The sequence below is a fragment of the Sebastes fasciatus genome, chromosome 17, assembly GCF_043250625.1.
Source record: "Sebastes fasciatus isolate fSebFas1 chromosome 17, fSebFas1.pri, whole genome shotgun sequence".
NCBI classification, from domain to species: domain Eukaryota; kingdom Metazoa; phylum Chordata; class Actinopteri; order Perciformes; family Sebastidae; genus Sebastes; species Sebastes fasciatus.
The window spans coordinates 29,054,588-29,071,859 of NC_133811.1; the positions used below are offsets into that span (position 1 = coordinate 29,054,588).

Below are 17,272 nucleotides of genomic sequence, written 5' to 3' on the forward strand. Positions count from 1 at the left end.
TAGCAACGGACTGCTATACATAGCAACGGTCTGTTATAAAGAAAAAACAGGTCGCAGAACGCTGTGATTGACCAATCAGAATCGAGTATTCAACAACGCCGTGTAATATATTTATATATATTCGGGCTGTCAATCGATTGAAATATTTAATTGTGATTTATCAAACATTATTTATCTGTTCAAAATGTACCTTAAAGGGAGATTTGTCAAGTATTTAATCCTCTTATCAACATGGGAGTGGACACATATGCTGCTTTATGCAAATGTAATGTATATATTTATTATTGGAAATCAATCAACAACACAAAACAATGACAGATATTGTCCAGAAACCCTCACAGGTACTGCATTTAGCATAAAACAATATGCTCAAATCATAACATGTTAAACTCAAGCCTAATATATATACAGTATATATATATATATATATATTTGAAGGTTCAAACTTCATTTTAAGGTCCAGGTTAGAATTAGGTTTGGGTTAGGGTTAAGGTAAGGGGCTAGGGAATGCATTATGTCAATGAGTGTCCTCACAAAGATAGAAGTACACAACTGTGTGTGTGCGTGTGTGTGTGTGTGTGTGTGTGTGTGTGTGTGCGTGTGCGTGTGTTGATACTTCCTTTTTGTTCTCTACTGAAACCAGACAGAAGCCGGGCAAAGCAACACGGGCAGCAGCAGCATGAGTACAGTATATTACCTTATTGAATTTATATCTACGACAGTTAGTACCGCATACTATACTAGTAAAACATTAAAGTTTTACAGCAGCATTGCAACCAACCAAACGGTTCAATTGTCTCGGTCCTCTCAAGATGTCCTCAGATATTTATGCCAAACCAGATTTAACAACGAAGGTGAGATACAACAGAAAGGTGCAGGACGAAGAGTGGGAGGAATCGGAGGTTGTTATCTACGAGAGTGTAGACGTTATCAGAGATGACCACGCTGATATTCAGTCACACAAAGGAGGTAAGTGAGAAATTATGACAAATCGATATTTATAAAAAGAAAATCATTGTATGTTTGTGTTTTTTCCTTTAAATCATGTTGGACTGATGTGATGATGAGACTCATCTTTCCAATCCTAGAGGAACTGCAGCCCATCAGCATCTCTGTTTGTTTCTATAGACCTACATGTACGCTATGAAACCTTGTGTTTTACAGCTGTTTCCTGTAGTTAGTTATGCTGCTGTGATTTGGTTCAACTTTATTTCAAGTTACCACAAAATTAATTTTTTTAAACACAAACCTGTTTTGGGCATCATTCCTGTTGGTTATGAGAACATTTAACAAGCATCATTTCTGAGATTTGAAGAAGCACTAACTAGTAAAGACAGCTTTACAACAGAGGTGTTAACCACAAGACAGGAAGAAAGGAAGTGCAGCATGTCAAGGTCAGTTGAGCATCATTATCAATTCAGAGAGAAAGGAGAGAGACACTGAAGAGGGGGAGGATGCAAAGTTGTACATCAGTTGTACATTTAAAAGGTCCGTTATAACTCAACATATGAGATGAGATCATGTTTGTTTTACTTTAATAACTGGTTTATATAAGTGTTGCAATGTGTCTGACGGATGTCACCCAACCACAGTTAAATGTTATCCTAACAAAGGGAAATGTTAAAACTATGACATCCATGTTGGTTCCCTTTAATGGACTTGCTCTCTGTGTGTTTTGTCACTTCAGGACCGCTCACTGAGAAACATCCTCCAGCCGTCCAAACGAGGCCTTTCAGGACTGCTGCTCTCTGTCTAGGAGTGCTGTGCTTTCTGATGATAATAGGAATCATCTTCTTATCCGTACAGTGTAAGATAAAATACAACACCCAACAACTACTGAGCACAAAGTACTGAACCAATAATGTACTGAAATGGTCTCATCTTCAGGCTTTAAAAGCACTCGATTCAACTGTTAATGGTTGACTATTGAATGGGCGTTATCGCTCGCTATAAGCACCATAGATGTGGGTCAGTAGGGGCCTACTATGGCTACTACGTTGTAAAAGTGAAAGTGAAACTTAAAAGCAACATGTTCTAACTTGGGCTGTCAAAGTTAACACGATAAGAACGTGTTAACTTTGTTTTAACGTCACTAATTTCTTTAACGTATTAACGCAATCAATCTTTCGGATGTTGTAGCGGGCTAGAGTGAAGATACTGATATCATGAAACTAGAAAACCTAAAGAATCCATTGGTATCAACCATGTCATACTAGCTCGTAGTGAAGGAGGTTAAATAACGTTCCAAACTCAACACTGTCATGGCCATTTTCAAAGGGGTCCCCTTGACCTCTGACCTCAAGATATGTGAATGAAAAATGGGTTCTATGAGTACCAAAGAGTCAACATACAGAGGAGGTTAAAGGACAAGTACACCAAATAACTGAATCCCAATTTAATAGCAACATTTTATTATGCACAGGATGTAACTTAATTCGGTCTTCAGTTTAAAGCAGAATGATTTGCTGGTGTTGGTCTGTTTCTCACTTTGTTGTTCTCACCAGATATTTCTGTCATTTCGGAAAAAGACGAGCTGCAGACCCGATACGACCAACTGGAGACCAGATACGACGAGCTGAGCTACAACAACAGCCAGCTCCAGGAGAAAGTTTCAGGTAAGAAAGGTTTCAAAATACCATAATACACAGGATCCAACTTCACACTGCATATTAAAAAAGCATGAATATTTTCACGTCTAACTTGTTTTTTGTAAAAGTGAAATTGAAACTTTGTCTGTCAAAGTTAACAAGATAATAACGTGTTAATTTGTTTTAACGCCACTAATTTCTTTAACGTATTAACCCAATCAATATTTAGGATGTTGTAGCAGGCTAGAGTGAAGATACTGGCATCATATGAAACTAGAAAAACCTAAGGAATCCATCGGTATCAACCATGTCATACTAGCTGGTAGTGAAGGAGGTTAAATAACGTTCCAAACTCAACACTGTCATGGCCATTTTCAAAGTGGTCCTGTTGACCTCTGACCTCAAGATATGTGAATGAAAATGGGTTCTATGAGTACCAAAGAGTCAACATACAGAGGAGGTTAAAGGACAGGTACACCAAATAACTGAATCCCAATTTAATAGCAACATTTTATTTTGCACAGGATGTAACTTAATTCTGTCTTTAGTTTAAAGCAGAATTATCTGCTGGTGTTGGTCTGTTTCTCACTTTGTTGTTCTCACCAGATATTTCTGTCACTTTGGAAAAAGACGAGCTGCAGACCAGATACGACCAGCTGAGCTACAACAACAGCCAGCTCCAGGAGAAAGTTTCAGGTAAGAAAGGTTTCAAAATACCATAATACACAGGATCTAACCTCACACTGCCTAATAAGCATAACCATTTTTACATTGTCTTTCTTGTTTTTCTCAAGACTTATCATTCAACCACAGTCAGTTACAGGATGAAGTAAAGCAGCTGAAGGGCAAAATTGAAGGTGAGAGAAGTTCAAAAACAGTAAACAGTCCCTGTTTGCATAAACTACCTTAAGTTTAAGACTTAAGTTTGTTTCTTATGCAAAATATTTCCCTAAGCTAAGGAGCTCATTTAGGAGCATTGCATAAAGCCTCTTAGGTTGTCCCCTTACCTAAGTGTTTAGACTAAGGCTTTGACGCTAGTTACTGTCGAAATACAGAACAGCATTAATGATTTTGTCATTATAACTTCTCAAAAATGGACAAAGAGAATAAAAAAAGAAAAAAGAAAGCCAAACTGGATGGAAGGTGAAATGTAGAACAAGAATATGGAAATCACAAACATATTATTCAAGTTCAACCCAGCGATAACCAATACACACAAGCAGAGGTTGTGGCAATAAATAATCATCCAATTCAACTGTTATCGGGCCATTAAATAGGCGTTATCAGTCGCTATAAGCACCATAGATGTGGGTCAATAGGGAACTACTATGCCTACTACGTTGTAAAAGTAAAAGTGAAACCTAAAAGCAACACGTTCCAACATGTAAAACTGAATGAAACGTCATGTTTTGAATACTGAAAAAGGCTTCTTTAGGTTTAGACGACAAAACTACAACTTCCTCAGGTTCAGGCAATAAAACTACAACTTCTTCAGCTCTAGGCAACAGAACTACAACTTCTTTAGGTTTAGGAAACAAAACCACAACTTTAGCATAATTGTGTTCACTGCAGCAACTTTATACACAAAAATGATGAACTAAAACTGAAGCCTACTTGTTGATATATGCACAGTATGAGAAGGTATTATTAAAAACTATTGACGCTCTGTTCTGCAGTTTAGCTGCAATAAAACTTTAATGCTCTGTGATGTTATCTTGAATTATATTTCACAAATTATTTCCCTTTTAAGAAACTGGTAAGAAAATGGTTACTAAGGTCCTTCAAGCAACGCATAAGGGAATACTTCAGTAGCTAAGGGCAAATACTTAGAGATCAAAGAGTTGTCCCTTACGACATCCTAAGGAAATCCTAATGGTGAATTTATGCAACTCATTTTTTTTAAGGCATCCTTAGATAAAAATTTAAGGGCAACCTTAGTCTAAGTGGTTTTATGCAACCGGGCACAGTATTAAACCAATTTACATGATATAAATTAACTCTGTCTTTACTTTTAAGTATAATTGTTTCATGCTGTTGAAATGTTCTGGTATGTGGAGATCTTTAACTAAACAGTGAAACTATTAATCAATTTGACACTGAATGACATGAAATCTATCTTTAAAACATGTTTGACATTTAGAGAAGTGGTGTCCTGAAGGATGGAGGAGATTTGAATGCAGTTGTTACTTTAAATCTAATGAGAGGAAAACTTGGTACAAAAGCAGAGAGTACTGTCAGCAGAGAGGAGCAGATCTGGTGGTCATAAACAACAAAGAGGAACAGGTGAGTGTGTTTATTACTGAGTGACTGATCTTAGATGTAACTGCCAGTGATCTGTTACTTTGGATCTGTTTCCTGTCTTGACCCTGTCAGATTTATTAGCCCGTTTGTTCTGCCTTCAGGTCCCGACTTGTAAGCCGGTTCATTGACTACTGATTCTAGTAAAGTGCCTGTACTTCAACCTGCTTTGACTCTGTGTACTGTATGCCAACAGGGAAGTGGACCCACCACTTCTCAAGCAATATATAATTAGCAATGATAATGCAAAAGGAACTGCATGTTTAGTGTTCATAAGGAAGTTAACATTTCATTTTATCAGAATCTATTTTAAAAGAGAAATAAACTCATATGTTTTGAGAGTTTTTCCAAACATTTGAAATTATCTTGTTCATTAAATGTTTATTCAAGTCTTCACACAGGGTTCTTTTAAAGTCCGTCTTGGTTAGTGGTTGATTAATAGGGAAGAGTAAAGGTTAGAATGAGTAGAACAAAATTATATTTACTGAATGCTAACAGAGACAGATTAGATTAGATTAGACACGATGATATATTTCTAAATATTCTTATTTAAGAGAAAAGTGTGAAAAGTGAATGAAAATTCAATGAACAAGACCATTATAAATGTTATTGGAAAAACCTGCAAACATTTATCTTTACTTCTCTTTTTAAAATGCATTCTGATAAAATTAAATGTTTACTTTCTTTTATTACACGGCTTTGTTAAATACTCGATTCTGATTGGTCAATCACGGCGTTCTACGGTCTGTTATTTCTTTATAACAGACCGATAACAGACCGTTGCTATGGACACACTCCTGATGTCAGACTCTGGAGGACCGTTTTGTTGTAAAATCATTGATTTCTTGAGTAAGTAGTCGTGTAATAAGTGGGATAATGTACAGCTAGCAGGTCATTGTTGTGAAAGAAACCCCTTCAGGTCCACCCCTCTGCCAAGTGCCGCACCGCCCTGTCGGGGTTTATTTCACACCATAACCGGTTCGCTGTACATTATCTCTTACATGAACACTAAACATGCAGTCTCTTCTGCATCATCCTTTTCTCTGCTGATTTAAATTCCATTAGAAATATGTTTTTATTATCATGCTGCTGTGTCCAATCTTCAGTGTGTGGTGAACAAGTGGATCCCCTTCCTTTTGTTCTGGCTGATTATCGTCTCTTGTCATCTACTAGGAGTTTGTCATTCAGCTGAATATAAATGGAGAGTCCTGGATTGGTCTACGGGAAATATGGACACAAAGATGGGAATGGGAATGGGTGGACGGATCACCGCTGACGGAAACGTGAGACAATTTAAAGTTTTTTTTTCTTCAAACATCATTAAAATAAGAATGAAAAAGTAGAATAAAAACTAAATAACCTTTTTTATTGTATTTCATCGGTCTGTTTTTTTAATGGACTTCAGAAATTGAATTAGATGAAAGAACCTTGATGCTTGAAGTTGCTTGATGAACCAGCACTATATCACCATACTACTGTATTCACTATACTGTAATACTCCAGGCTCTAGATCAACATGTGCTTGCAACCACATGGCCAGAGGCCAATGAAGTGCTGCAACAAAAAGTCCCAAAATAACTATTATAAATGTATATTAAAGTCATAAACTATTAACATTTAATATTAGTAAAACCTTAAAAGACTTTAAAAGCTACTGTCTGATGATGATAAATAATGTGTGACTTAATCAAAATGTAAAGTCTATGGGACAGGCTGCTGGGCTCATGAAAAGAGACACTACAGTACTAGTAAGAGGAGGCACCACCAGAAAACAATGAATGGACGTCATCTTGGTGTTAGATAACAGAAAATAAACAACACCTTGTTTTCTGGGGATGATTCCTTTAAGTGTAAATCCTTTAAATGACTAAAAATTTAAAAAATGTCTCCAGGTTCTGGGCATCGGGACTGCCACGCTATGACGGCTACCAGCACGCTGCAACATGCTGCAATCAACAAGGACAATGGACACAAAGCAGATATGATAATAAGAACTGGATCTGTGAGAAATAGATTACCTGAATTCTTTGATGAAGGAGGGATGTGTAGTGTTGGGGTCATTTGTTTAGTTGTTTATTCTTTGTTGCATGTTAAATAACCTGGATTACATAGATATTGTTCCTCTGCCATAAAGTGCACAATCTGCTTTGTTGTCGTCCTCAAAACAGTACATGAACACCTACTCTGTATTCCTACAGGATTATAACAATGAAATTAGGGATTCAAACCTTCAAACCAAAACAAAGTTAACGTGATAATAACGTGTTAACGCAAATTAATTTTAACGCCACTAATTTCTTTAACGCATTATCTTGAAATTCTTAGGTTGTAACGTGCATTTTAGGGGCAAGTCATAGTCAAGTCAGCACACTGACACACTGACAGCTGTTGTTGCCTGTTGGGCTGCAGTTTGCCATGTTATGATTGAAGCATATTGTTTTATGCTAAATGCAGTACCTGTGAGGGTTTCTGGACAATATCTGTTATTGTTTTGTGTTGTTCATTGATTTCCAATAATAAATATATACATACATTTGCATAAAGCAGCATATTTATAACTTCCTTCTTCTAATAACAGTTTTTCTTCATCTCCTTGTATTTTGATATCTGCAATATTTTTTTGTACTTTGTACTACTAACTTTTTTACTGCCTTTTTACTAACATGTTTTGCACTATGGAACTGTGATGCTGGACACTTGAATTTCCCTCAGGATCAATAAAGTTACTATCTATCTATCTATCTATCTATCTATCTATCTATCTATATTTGTCAACTCCCATGTTGATAAGAGTATTAAATATTTGACAAATCTCCCTTTAAAGTTACATTTTGAACAAATGAAAATATGTGATTCATTTGGGATTAATCCTGATTAAATATTTTAATTGATTGAAAGCCCTACTGTAGTTGTGTGGATGACGTCTGTGACGTTCTATGTACCCTTAGAACCCATTTTCATTCACATATCTTTAGGTCAGAGTCAAAGGACCTGTTTGGTATGGCATGGTTGGTACCGATGGATTCATCAGGTTTGTTAGTTTCATATGATGCCAGTATCTTCACTCTAGCTTTAAAACTGAGCCCGTTACAACCTAAAAATCGCAAGTTGCGTTGATGAAATTAGGTCTGTTAAAACAATTTTGCATTAAAGCTGGTCCATTACAAATAAATAAAATCATATCAAAATAAAGAACTATTAATACAAGCTAAAGAGTTGTTCCATATTTGTTTGTGGTCATGGTAAATTCAGTATAATGTCTGTTCTGGCAGAAATAAACTGTTTGGAATGGAGAGCTCGTATAACAACTACAGCTGGGCAATAAATCAAAGTTATCCAAACTATCAGTCAACTGACGCTGATATTATTTTATTATTTTGGTTACATTAATGTGAAACAGCTTTAAACTGTATTTTTCAGATCTGACAGGCTGCAGTACGGTTCAGTTACACCTTCATCCTTTCATTTTTCTTACTTCATTAAACTGTTGCCTCTCAGTGTTAAGGCATCGCATCCACATTTCTAATTCTTTAATAATCTTTAAGCACAAAGCACAAATAACTGAAGCTGAAACATCATAACATTATAAACTGCATATGAATATAAGGAAATCTGGGCAACAAAAAGGTCTCCTCATTTGATTCTGCCCAGCTCTGGCAGCAACCAATCCAACTTTAATTAAGCATTTTGCTCTAACATGCTTCATAACTGGGACACAGCTGTTTTATTTCTATTGCTTATAGTTACAACCTTCAGCATGGCTTGAGAGCCGTTTTATCTACGTATATATCCTGGCGTAGTGTGGGGGGAGTGTGCGCTGGTACTTCCTTTATGTTCGACAGTTAGTACCGCATACTATACCAGTACACAAAGTTATACAGCAGCATAGTAACCTTTCAACACGGTGCAGCAAGTGAAGTGCAGCTACTAGTCTCGGTCCTCTCAAGATGTCTACTATTTATGCCAAACCAGATTTAACAACGGAGGTGAGATACAACAGAAAGGTGCAGGAAGAGTGGGAGGAATGGGGGGTTGTTATCTACGAGTGTACAGACGTTATCAGAGAAGACCACGCTGATATTCAGTCACACAAAGGAGGTAAGTGAGAAATTATGACTAATTAATATTATTAAAAAAAATCATTGTATGTTGGTGGTTTTTCCTTTAAATCATGTTGGACTGATGTGATGATGAGACTCATCTTTCCAATCCTAGAGGAACTGCAGCCCATCAGCATCTATGTTTGTTTCTATAGACCTACATGTACGCTATGAAACCTTGTGTTTTACAGCTGTTATGCTGCTGTTATTTGGTGCCACTTTATTTCAAATTACCACAAAGTTTTTTAAACACAAACTTGTTTTAGGCGTCATTCCTGTTGGTCATGAGAAAATATAAACAGGAAATGAAACATTCAACCAAGATAAGCTGGTTTACTAAATGGATTTCCCCTCTAATGAACAATTATATAACAAACATGATAAATGTCAGCATTTCAGAGAAAAAATCAGATCCATTTCATCTTTTTGCCGCCATGTTGCAGTACTTTAGCCTGTGATGTCACTCGGTGGGTTAGCTCGGCTGAGTTACACCGATAAAACGGTAGAGACCGTGAGAGACGGAGACTGAGAAGACACAGGACAGAAGAAAACAAAAGACGGGACACTGATGTATTGTTCCTGGATGTAAAGATGAGTTTTAGAATGTTAAAAACAAGGACAAAACAGTCCATGGTGGAGGGATTGAAGTGAGGACTTATATATATGACTTATATATATATATATATATAATAGTTCATTAGAGTATAAATTCCTTTAGTACACCAGCTTAACTTGGTTGAACGGTTCCTCTTTCACGATCATAATTTCTGAGAACTGACGAAGCACTAACTCTGGTCAAGATACATTTGCCACAGAGGTGTTAACCACAAGACATGAAGAAAGGAAGTGCAGCATGACAAGGTCTCTAACATCATTATCAATTCAGAGAGAAAGGAGAGAGAGACACTGAAGAGGGGGAGGATGCAAAGTTGTAAGTCAGTTGTGCATTTAGAAGTTCCTTTATAACTCAACATATGAGATGAGTTCATATTTGTTTTACCTTGAAATAATAATTGGTTCACAGAAGTGTTGAAATGTTTCTGACAGATGTCACCCCACCACAGTTAAACGTTATCCTAACAGCGGGAAATGTTAAAAACTATGAGATCCATGTTGGTTCCCTTTAATGGACTCGCTCTCTGTGTGTTTTGTCACTTCAGGACCGCTCACTGAGAAACATCCTCCAGCCGTCCAAACGAGGCCTTTCAGGGCTGCTGCTCTCTGTCTAGGAGTGCTGTGCTTTCTGATGATAATAGGAATCATCTTCTTATCCGTACAGTGTAAGATAAAAAACAACACCCAACAACTACTGAGCACAAAGTACTGAACCAATAATGTACTGAAATGGTCTCATCTTCAGGCTTTAAAGGCACTCGATTCAACTGTTAATTGTTGACTATTGAATGTGCGTTATCGCTCGCTATAAGCATCATAGATGTGGGTCACGATAAGAACGTGTTAATTTGTTTTAACGCCACTAATTTCTTTAGCGTATTAATGCAATCAATCTTTCGGATGTTGTAGCAGGCTAGAGTGAAGATACTGGCATCATATGAAAGTAGAAAACCTAAAGAATCCATCGGTACCAACCATGTCATACTAGCTGGTAGTGAAGGAGGTTAAATAACGTTCCAAACTCAACACTGTCATGGCCATTTTCAAAGTGGTCCCCTTGACCTTTGACCTCAAGATATGTGAATGAAAATGGGTTCTATGAGTACCAAAGAGTCAACATACAGAGGAGGTTAAAGGACAGGTACACCAAATAACTGAATCCCAATTTAATAGCGATATTTCATTATGCACAGGATGTAACTAAATTCGGTCTTCAGTTTAAAGCAGAATGATTTGCTGGTGTTGGTCTGTTTCTCACTTTGTTGTTCTCACTAGATATTTCTGTCATTTCGGAAAAAGACGAGCTGCAGACCCGATACGACCAACTGAGCTACAACAGCAGCCAGCTCCAGGAGAAAGTTTCAGGTAAGAAAGGTATCAAAATACCAAAATACACAGGATCTAACCTCACACTGCATATTAAAAAAGCATGAATATTTTCACGTCTAACTTGTTTTTTGTAAAAGTGAAATTGAAACTTTGGCTGTCAAAGTTAACAAGATAATAACGTGTTAATTTGTTTTAACGCCACTAATTTCTTTAACGTATTAACCCAATCAATCTTTCGGATGTTGTAGCAGGCTAGAGTGAAGATACTGGTATCATGAAACTAGAAAACCTAAAGAATCCATTGGTACCAACCATGTCATACTAGCTCGTAGTGAAGGAGGTTAAATAACGTTCCAAACTCAACACTGTCATGGCCATTTTCAAAGGGGTCCCCTTGACCTCTGACCTCAAGATATGTGAATGAAAAATGGGTTCTATGAGTACCAAAGAGTCAACATACAGAGGAGGTTAAAGGACAGGTACACCAAATAACTGAATCCCAATTTAATAGCAACATTTTATTATGCACAGGATGTAACTTAATTCGGTCTTCAGTTTAAAGCAGAATGATTTGCTGGTGTTGGTCTGTTTCTCACTTTGTTGTTCTCACCAGATATTTCTGTCATTTCGGAAAAAGACGAGCTGCAGACCAGATACAACCAACTGGAGACCAGATACGACGAGCTGAGCTACAACAACAGCCAGCTCCAGGAGAAAGTTTCAGGTAAGAAAGGTTTCAAAATACCATAATACACAGGATCTAACTTCACACTGCATATTAAAAAAGCACGAATATTTTCACGTCTAACTTGTTTTTTGTAAAAGTGAAATTGAAACTTTGGCTGTCAAAGTTAACAAGATAATAACGTGTTAATTTGTTTTAACGCCACTAATTTCTTTAACGTATTAACCCAATCAATATTTAGGATGTTGTAGCGGGCTAGAGTGAAGATACTGGCATCATATGAAACTAGAAAAACCTAAGGAATCCATCGGTATCAACCATGTCATACTAGCTGGTAGTGAAGGAGGTTAAATAACGTTCCAAACTCAACACTGTCATGGCCATTTTCAAAGTGGTCCTGTTGACCTCTGACCTCAAGATATGTGAATGAAAATGGGTTCTATGAGTACCAAAGAGTCAACATACAGAGGAGGTTAAAGGACAGGTACACCAAATAACTGAATCCCAATTTAATAGCAACATTTTATTTTGCACAGGATGTAACTTAATTCTGTCTTTAGTTTAAAGCAGAATTATCTGCTGGTGTTGGTCTGTTTCTCACTTTGTTGTTCTCACCAGATATTTCTGTCACTTTGGAAAAAGACGAGCTGCAGACCAGATACGACCAGCTGAGCTACAACAACAGCCAGCTCCAGGAGAAAGTTTCAGGTAAGAAAGGTTTCAAAATACCATAATACACAGGATCTAACCTCACACTGCCTAATAAGCATAACTATTTTTACATTGTCTTTCTTGTTTTTCTCAAGACTTATCAGTCAACCACAATCAGTTACAGGATGAAGTAAAGCAGCTGAAGGGCAAAATTGAAGGTGAGAGAAGTTCAAAAACAGTAAACAGTCCCCGTTTGCATAAACTACCTTAAGTTTCAGACTTAAGTTTGTTTCTTATGCAAAATATTTCCCTAAGCTAAGGAGCTCATTTAGGAGCATTGCATAAATCCTCTTAGGTTGTCCCCTTACCTAAGTGTTTAGACTAAGGCTTTGACGCTAGTTACTGTCGAAATACAGAACAGCATTAATGATTTTGTCATTATAACTTCTCAAAAATGGACAAAGAGAATAAAAAAAGAAAAAAGAAAGCCAAACTGGATGGAAGGTGAAATGTAGAACAAGAATATGGAAATCACAAACATATTATTCAAGTTCAACCCAGCGATAACCAATACACACAAGCAGAGGTTGTGGCAAGAAATAATCATCCAATTCAACTGTTATCGGGCCATTAAATAGGCGTTATCAGTCGCTATAAGCACCATAGATGTGGGTCAATAGGGAACTACTATGCCTACTACGTTGTAAAAGTAAAAGTGAAACCTAAAAGCAACACGTTCCAACATGTAAAACTGAATGAAACGTCACGTTTTAAACACTGAAAAAGGCTTCTTTAGGTTTAGACGACAAAACTACAACTTCCTCAGGCTCAGGCAATAAAACTACAACTTCTTCAGCTCTAGGCAACAGAACTACAACTTCTTTAGGTTTAGGAAACAAAACCACAACTTTAGCATAATTGTGTTCACTGCAGCAACTTTATACACAAAAATGATGAACTAAAACTGAAGCCTACTTGTTGATATATGCACAGTATGAGAAGGTATTATTAAAAACTATTGACGCTCTGTTCTGCAGTTTAGCTGCAATAAAACTTTAATGCTCTGTGATGTTATCTTGAATTATATTTCACAAATTATTTACCTTTTAAGAAACTGGTAAGAAAATGGTTACTAAGGTCCTTCAAGCAACGCATAAGGGAATACTTCAGTAGCTAAGGGCAAATACTTAGAGATCAAAGAGTTGTCCCTTACGACATCCTAAGGAAATCCTAATGGTGAATTTATGCAACTCATTTTTTTTAAGGCATCCTTAGATAAAAATTTAAGGGCAACCTTAGTCTAAGTGGTTTTATGCAACCGGGCACAGTATTAAACCAATTTACATGATATAAATTGACTCTGTCTTTACTTTTAAGTATAATTGTTTCATGCCGTTGAAATGGTTTGGTATGTGGAGATCTTTAACTAAACAGTGAAACTATTAATCAATTTGACACTGAATGACATGACATCTATCTTTAAAACATGTTTGACATTTAGAGAAGTGGTGTCCTGAAGGATGGAGGAGATTTGGATGCAGTTGTTACTTTAAATCTAATGAGAGGAAAACTTGGTACAAAAGCAGAGAGTACTGTCAGCAGAGAGGAGCAGATCTGGTGGTCATAAACAACAAAGAGGAACAGGTGAGTGTGTTTATTACTGAGTGACTGATCTTAGATGTAACTGCCAGTGATCTGTTACTTTGGATCTGTTTCCTGTCTTGACCCTGTCAGATTTATTAGCCCGTTTGTTCTGCCTTCAGGTCCCGACTTGTAAGCCGGTTCATTGACTACTGATTCTAGTAAAGTGCCTGTACTTCAACCTGCTTTGACTCTGTGTACTGTATGCCAACAGGGAAGTGGACCCACCACTTCTCAAGCAATATATAATTAGCAATGATAATGCAAAAGGAACTGCATGTTTAGTGTTCATAAGGAAGTTAACATTTCATTTTATCAGAATCTATTTTAAAAGAGAAATAAACTCATATGTTTTGAGAGTTTTTCCAAACATTTGAAATTATCTTGTTCATTAAATGTTTATTCAAGTCTTCACACAGGGTTCTTTTAAAGTCCGTCTTGGTTAGTGGTTGATTAATAGGGAAGAGTAAAGGTTAGAATGAGTAGAACAAAATTATATTTACTGAATGCTAACAGAGACAGATTAGATTAGATTAGACACGATGATATATTTCTAAATATTCTTATTTAAGAGAAAAGTGTGAAAAGTGAATGAAAATTCAATGAACAAGACCATTATAAATGTTATTGGAAAAACCTGCAAACATTTATCTTTACTTCTCTTTTTAAAATGCATTCTGATAAAATTAAATGTTTACTTTCTTTTATTACACGGCTTTGTTAAATACTCGATTCTGATTGGTCAATCACGGCGTTCTACGGTCTGTTATTTCTTTATAACAGACCGATAACAGACCGTTGCTATGGACACACTCCTGATGTCAGACTCTGGAGGACCGTTTTGTTGTAAAATCATTGATTTCTTGAGTAAGTAGTCGTGTAATAAGTGGGATAATGTACAGCTAGCAGGTCATTGTTGTGAAAGAAACCCCTTCAGGTCCACCCCTCTGCCAAGTGCCGCACCGCCCTGTCGGGGTTTATTTCACACCATAACCGGTTCGCTGTACATTATCTCTTACATGAACACTAAACATGCAGTCTCTTCTGCATCATCCTTTTCTCTGCTGATTTAAATTCCATTAGAAATATGTTTTTATTATCATGCTGCTGTGTCCAATCTTCAGTGTGTGGTGAACAAGTGGATCCCCTTCCTTTTGTTCTGGCTGATTATCGTCTCTTGTCATCTACTAGGAGTTTGTCAATCAGCTGAATATGGATGGAGAGTCCTGGATTGGTCTACGGGAAATATGGACACAAAGATGGGAATGGGAATGGGTGGACGGATCACCGCTGACGGAAACGTGAGACAATTTAAAGTTTTTTTTCTTCAAACATCATTAAAATAAGTATGAAAAAGTAGAATAAAAACTAAATAACCTTTTTTATTGTATTTCATCGGTCTGTTTTTTTAATGGACTTCAGAAATTGAATTAGATGAAAGAACCTTGATGCTTGAAGTTGCTTGATGAACCAGCACTATATCACCATACTACTGTATTCACTATACTGTAATACTCCAGGCTCTAGATCAACATGTGCTTGCAACCACATGGCCAGAGGCCAATGAAGTGCTGCAACAAAAAGTCCCAAAATAACTATTATAAATGTATATTAAAGTCATAAACTATTAACATTTAATATTAGTAAAACCTTAAAAGACTTTAAAAGCTACTGTCTGATGATGATAAATAATGTGTGACTTAATCAAAATGTAAAGTCTATGGGACAGGCTGCTGGGCTCATGAAAAGAGACACTACAGTACTAGTAAGAGGAGGCACCACCAGAAAACAATGAATGGACGTCATCTTGGTGTTAGATAACAGAAAATAAACAACACCTTGTTTTCTGGGGATGATTCCTTTAAGTGTAAATCCTTTAAATGACTAAAAATTTAAAAAATGTCTCCAGGTTCTGGGCATCGGGACTGCCACGCTATGACGGCTACCAGCACGCTGCAACATGCTGCAATCAACAAGGACAATGGACACAAAGCAGATCTGATAATAAGAACTGGATCTGTGAGAAATAGATTACCTGAATTCTTTGATGAAGGAGGGATGTGTAGTGTTGGGGTCATTTGTTTAGTTGTTTATTCTTTGTTGCATGTTAAATAACCTGGATTACATAGATATTGTTCCTCTGCCATAAAGTGCACAATCTGCTTTGTTGTCGTCCTCAAAACAGTACATGAACACCTACTCTGTATTCCTACAGGATTATAACAATGAAATTAGGGATTCAAACCTTCAAACCAAAACAAAGTTAACGTGATAATAACGTGTTAACGCAAATTAATTTTAACGCCACTAATTTCTTTAACGCATTATCTTGAAATTCTTAGGTTGTAACGTGCATTTTAGGGGCAAGTCATAGTCAAGTCAGCACACTGACACACTGACAGCTGTTGTTGCCTGTTGGGCTGCAGTTTGCCATGTTATGATTGAAGCATATTGTTTTATGCTAAATGCAGTACCTGTGAGGGTTTCTGGACAATATCTGTTATTGTTTTGTGTTGTTCATTGATTTCCAATAATAAATATATACATACATTTGCATAAAGCAGCATATTTATAACTTCCTTCTTCTAATAACAGTTTTTCTTCATCTCCTTGTATTTTGATATCTGCAATATTTTTTTGTACTTTGTACTACTAACTTTTTTACTGCCTTTTTACTAACATGTTTTGCACTATGGAACTGTGATGCTGGACACTTGAATTTCCCTCAGGATCAATAAAGTTACTATCTATCTATCTATCTATCTATCTATCTATCTATATTTGTCAACTCCCATGTTGATAAGAGTATTAAATATTTGACAAATCTCCCTTTAAAGTTACATTTTGAACAAATGAAAATATGTGATTCATTTGGGATTAATCCTGATTAAATATTTTAATTGATTGAAAGCCCTACTGTAGTTGTGTGGATGACGTCTGTGACGTTCTATGTACCCTTAGAACCCATTTTCATTCACATATCTTTAGGTCAGAGTCAAAGGACCTGTTTGGTATGGCATGGTTGGTACCGATGGATTCATCAGGTTTGTTAGTTTCATATGATGCCAGTATCTTCACTCTAGCTTTAAAACTGAGCCCGTTACAACCTAAAAATCGCAAGTTGCGTTGATGAAATTAGGTCTGTTAAAACAATTTTGCATTAAAGCTGGTCCATTACAAATAAATAAAATCATATCAAAATAAAGAACTATTAATACAAGCTAAAGAGTTGTTCCATATTTGTTTGTGGTCATGGTAAATTCAGTATAATGTCTGTTCTGGCAGAAATAAACTGTTTGGAATGGAGAGCTCGTATAACAACTACAGCTGGGCAATAAATCAAAGTTATCCAAACTATCAGTCAA

General features: G+C 36.5%; 3 protein-coding genes across 11 annotated transcripts in view; 2 read left to right on the forward strand and 1 right to left on the reverse strand.

The window, feature by feature from the left end:
* Positions 1-17,272, reverse strand: part of LOC141753844 (collagen alpha-1(XIV) chain-like) — a 197,972-nt gene that overhangs the window by 25,207 nt on the left and 155,493 nt on the right. Inside the window, exon 38 of one of the 6 annotated variants that reach the window (XM_074612444.1) lies at positions 15,811-15,870. The exons of the other annotated variants lie outside the window; for them this stretch is intronic. Within the exon in view, the coding sequence (XP_074468545.1) occupies positions 15,850-15,870 (21 nt within the window). The 3' untranslated portion in view covers positions 15,811-15,849. Of the gene's footprint in view, positions 1-15,810; positions 15,871-17,272 lie in introns of those variants that run through there. 6 annotated transcript variants of the gene reach the window in all.
* LOC141753869 (CD209 antigen-like protein 2) lies at positions 640-7,435 on the forward strand. 4 transcript variants are annotated; one of them, XM_074612498.1, is made up of 8 exons: positions 640-969; positions 1,688-1,807; positions 2,505-2,615; positions 3,195-3,284; positions 3,383-3,445; positions 4,729-4,871; positions 6,060-6,169; positions 6,779-7,435. In XM_074612498.1, the coding sequence occupies exons 1-8, from the start codon at positions 813-815 to the stop codon at positions 6,897-6,899; spliced, it is 915 nt and encodes a 304-aa protein (XP_074468599.1). In that variant the 5' UTR covers positions 640-812; the 3' UTR covers positions 6,900-7,435. The 4 variants fall into 4 exon arrangements, with proteins under 4 accessions (XP_074468599.1, XP_074468600.1, XP_074468601.1 ...); XM_074612499.1 differs by having other exon boundaries at positions 2,505-2,614; positions 3,212-3,284; XM_074612500.1 differs by lacking the exon at positions 2,505-2,615.
* Positions 8,753-16,473, forward strand: LOC141753877 (CD209 antigen-like protein 2). The gene is made up of 7 exons (XM_074612513.1): positions 8,753-8,984; positions 10,147-10,266; positions 12,234-12,323; positions 12,422-12,484; positions 13,768-13,910; positions 15,099-15,208; positions 15,817-16,473. Exons 1-7 carry the CDS (start codon positions 8,834-8,836, stop codon positions 15,935-15,937), a joined length of 798 nt encoding a protein of 265 aa, XP_074468614.1. The 5' UTR covers positions 8,753-8,833; the 3' UTR covers positions 15,938-16,473.

Bases quoted from the DNA above. Each gene is read 5' to 3' on its own strand.
- LOC141753869 (XM_074612498.1), top strand. From the start codon at position 813: ATGTCCTCAGATATTTATGCCAAACCAGATTTAACAACGAAGGTGAGA. The intron at 970-1,687 runs GTAAGTGAGAAA...TTGTCACTTCAG, and splicing joins TATTCAGTCACACAAAGGAG to GACCGCTCACTGAGAAACAT. The intron at 1,808-2,504 runs GTAAGATAAAAT...TGTTCTCACCAG, and splicing joins CATCTTCTTATCCGTACAGT to ATATTTCTGTCATTTCGGAA.
- LOC141753877 (XM_074612513.1), top strand. From the start codon at position 8,834: ATGTCTACTATTTATGCCAAACCAGATTTAACAACGGAGGTGAGATAC. The intron at 10,267-12,233 runs GTAAGATAAAAA...TGTTCTCACCAG, and splicing joins CATCTTCTTATCCGTACAGT to ATATTTCTGTCACTTTGGAA. The intron at 12,324-12,421 runs GTAAGAAAGGTT...GTTTTTCTCAAG, and splicing joins GCTCCAGGAGAAAGTTTCAG to ACTTATCAGTCAACCACAAT.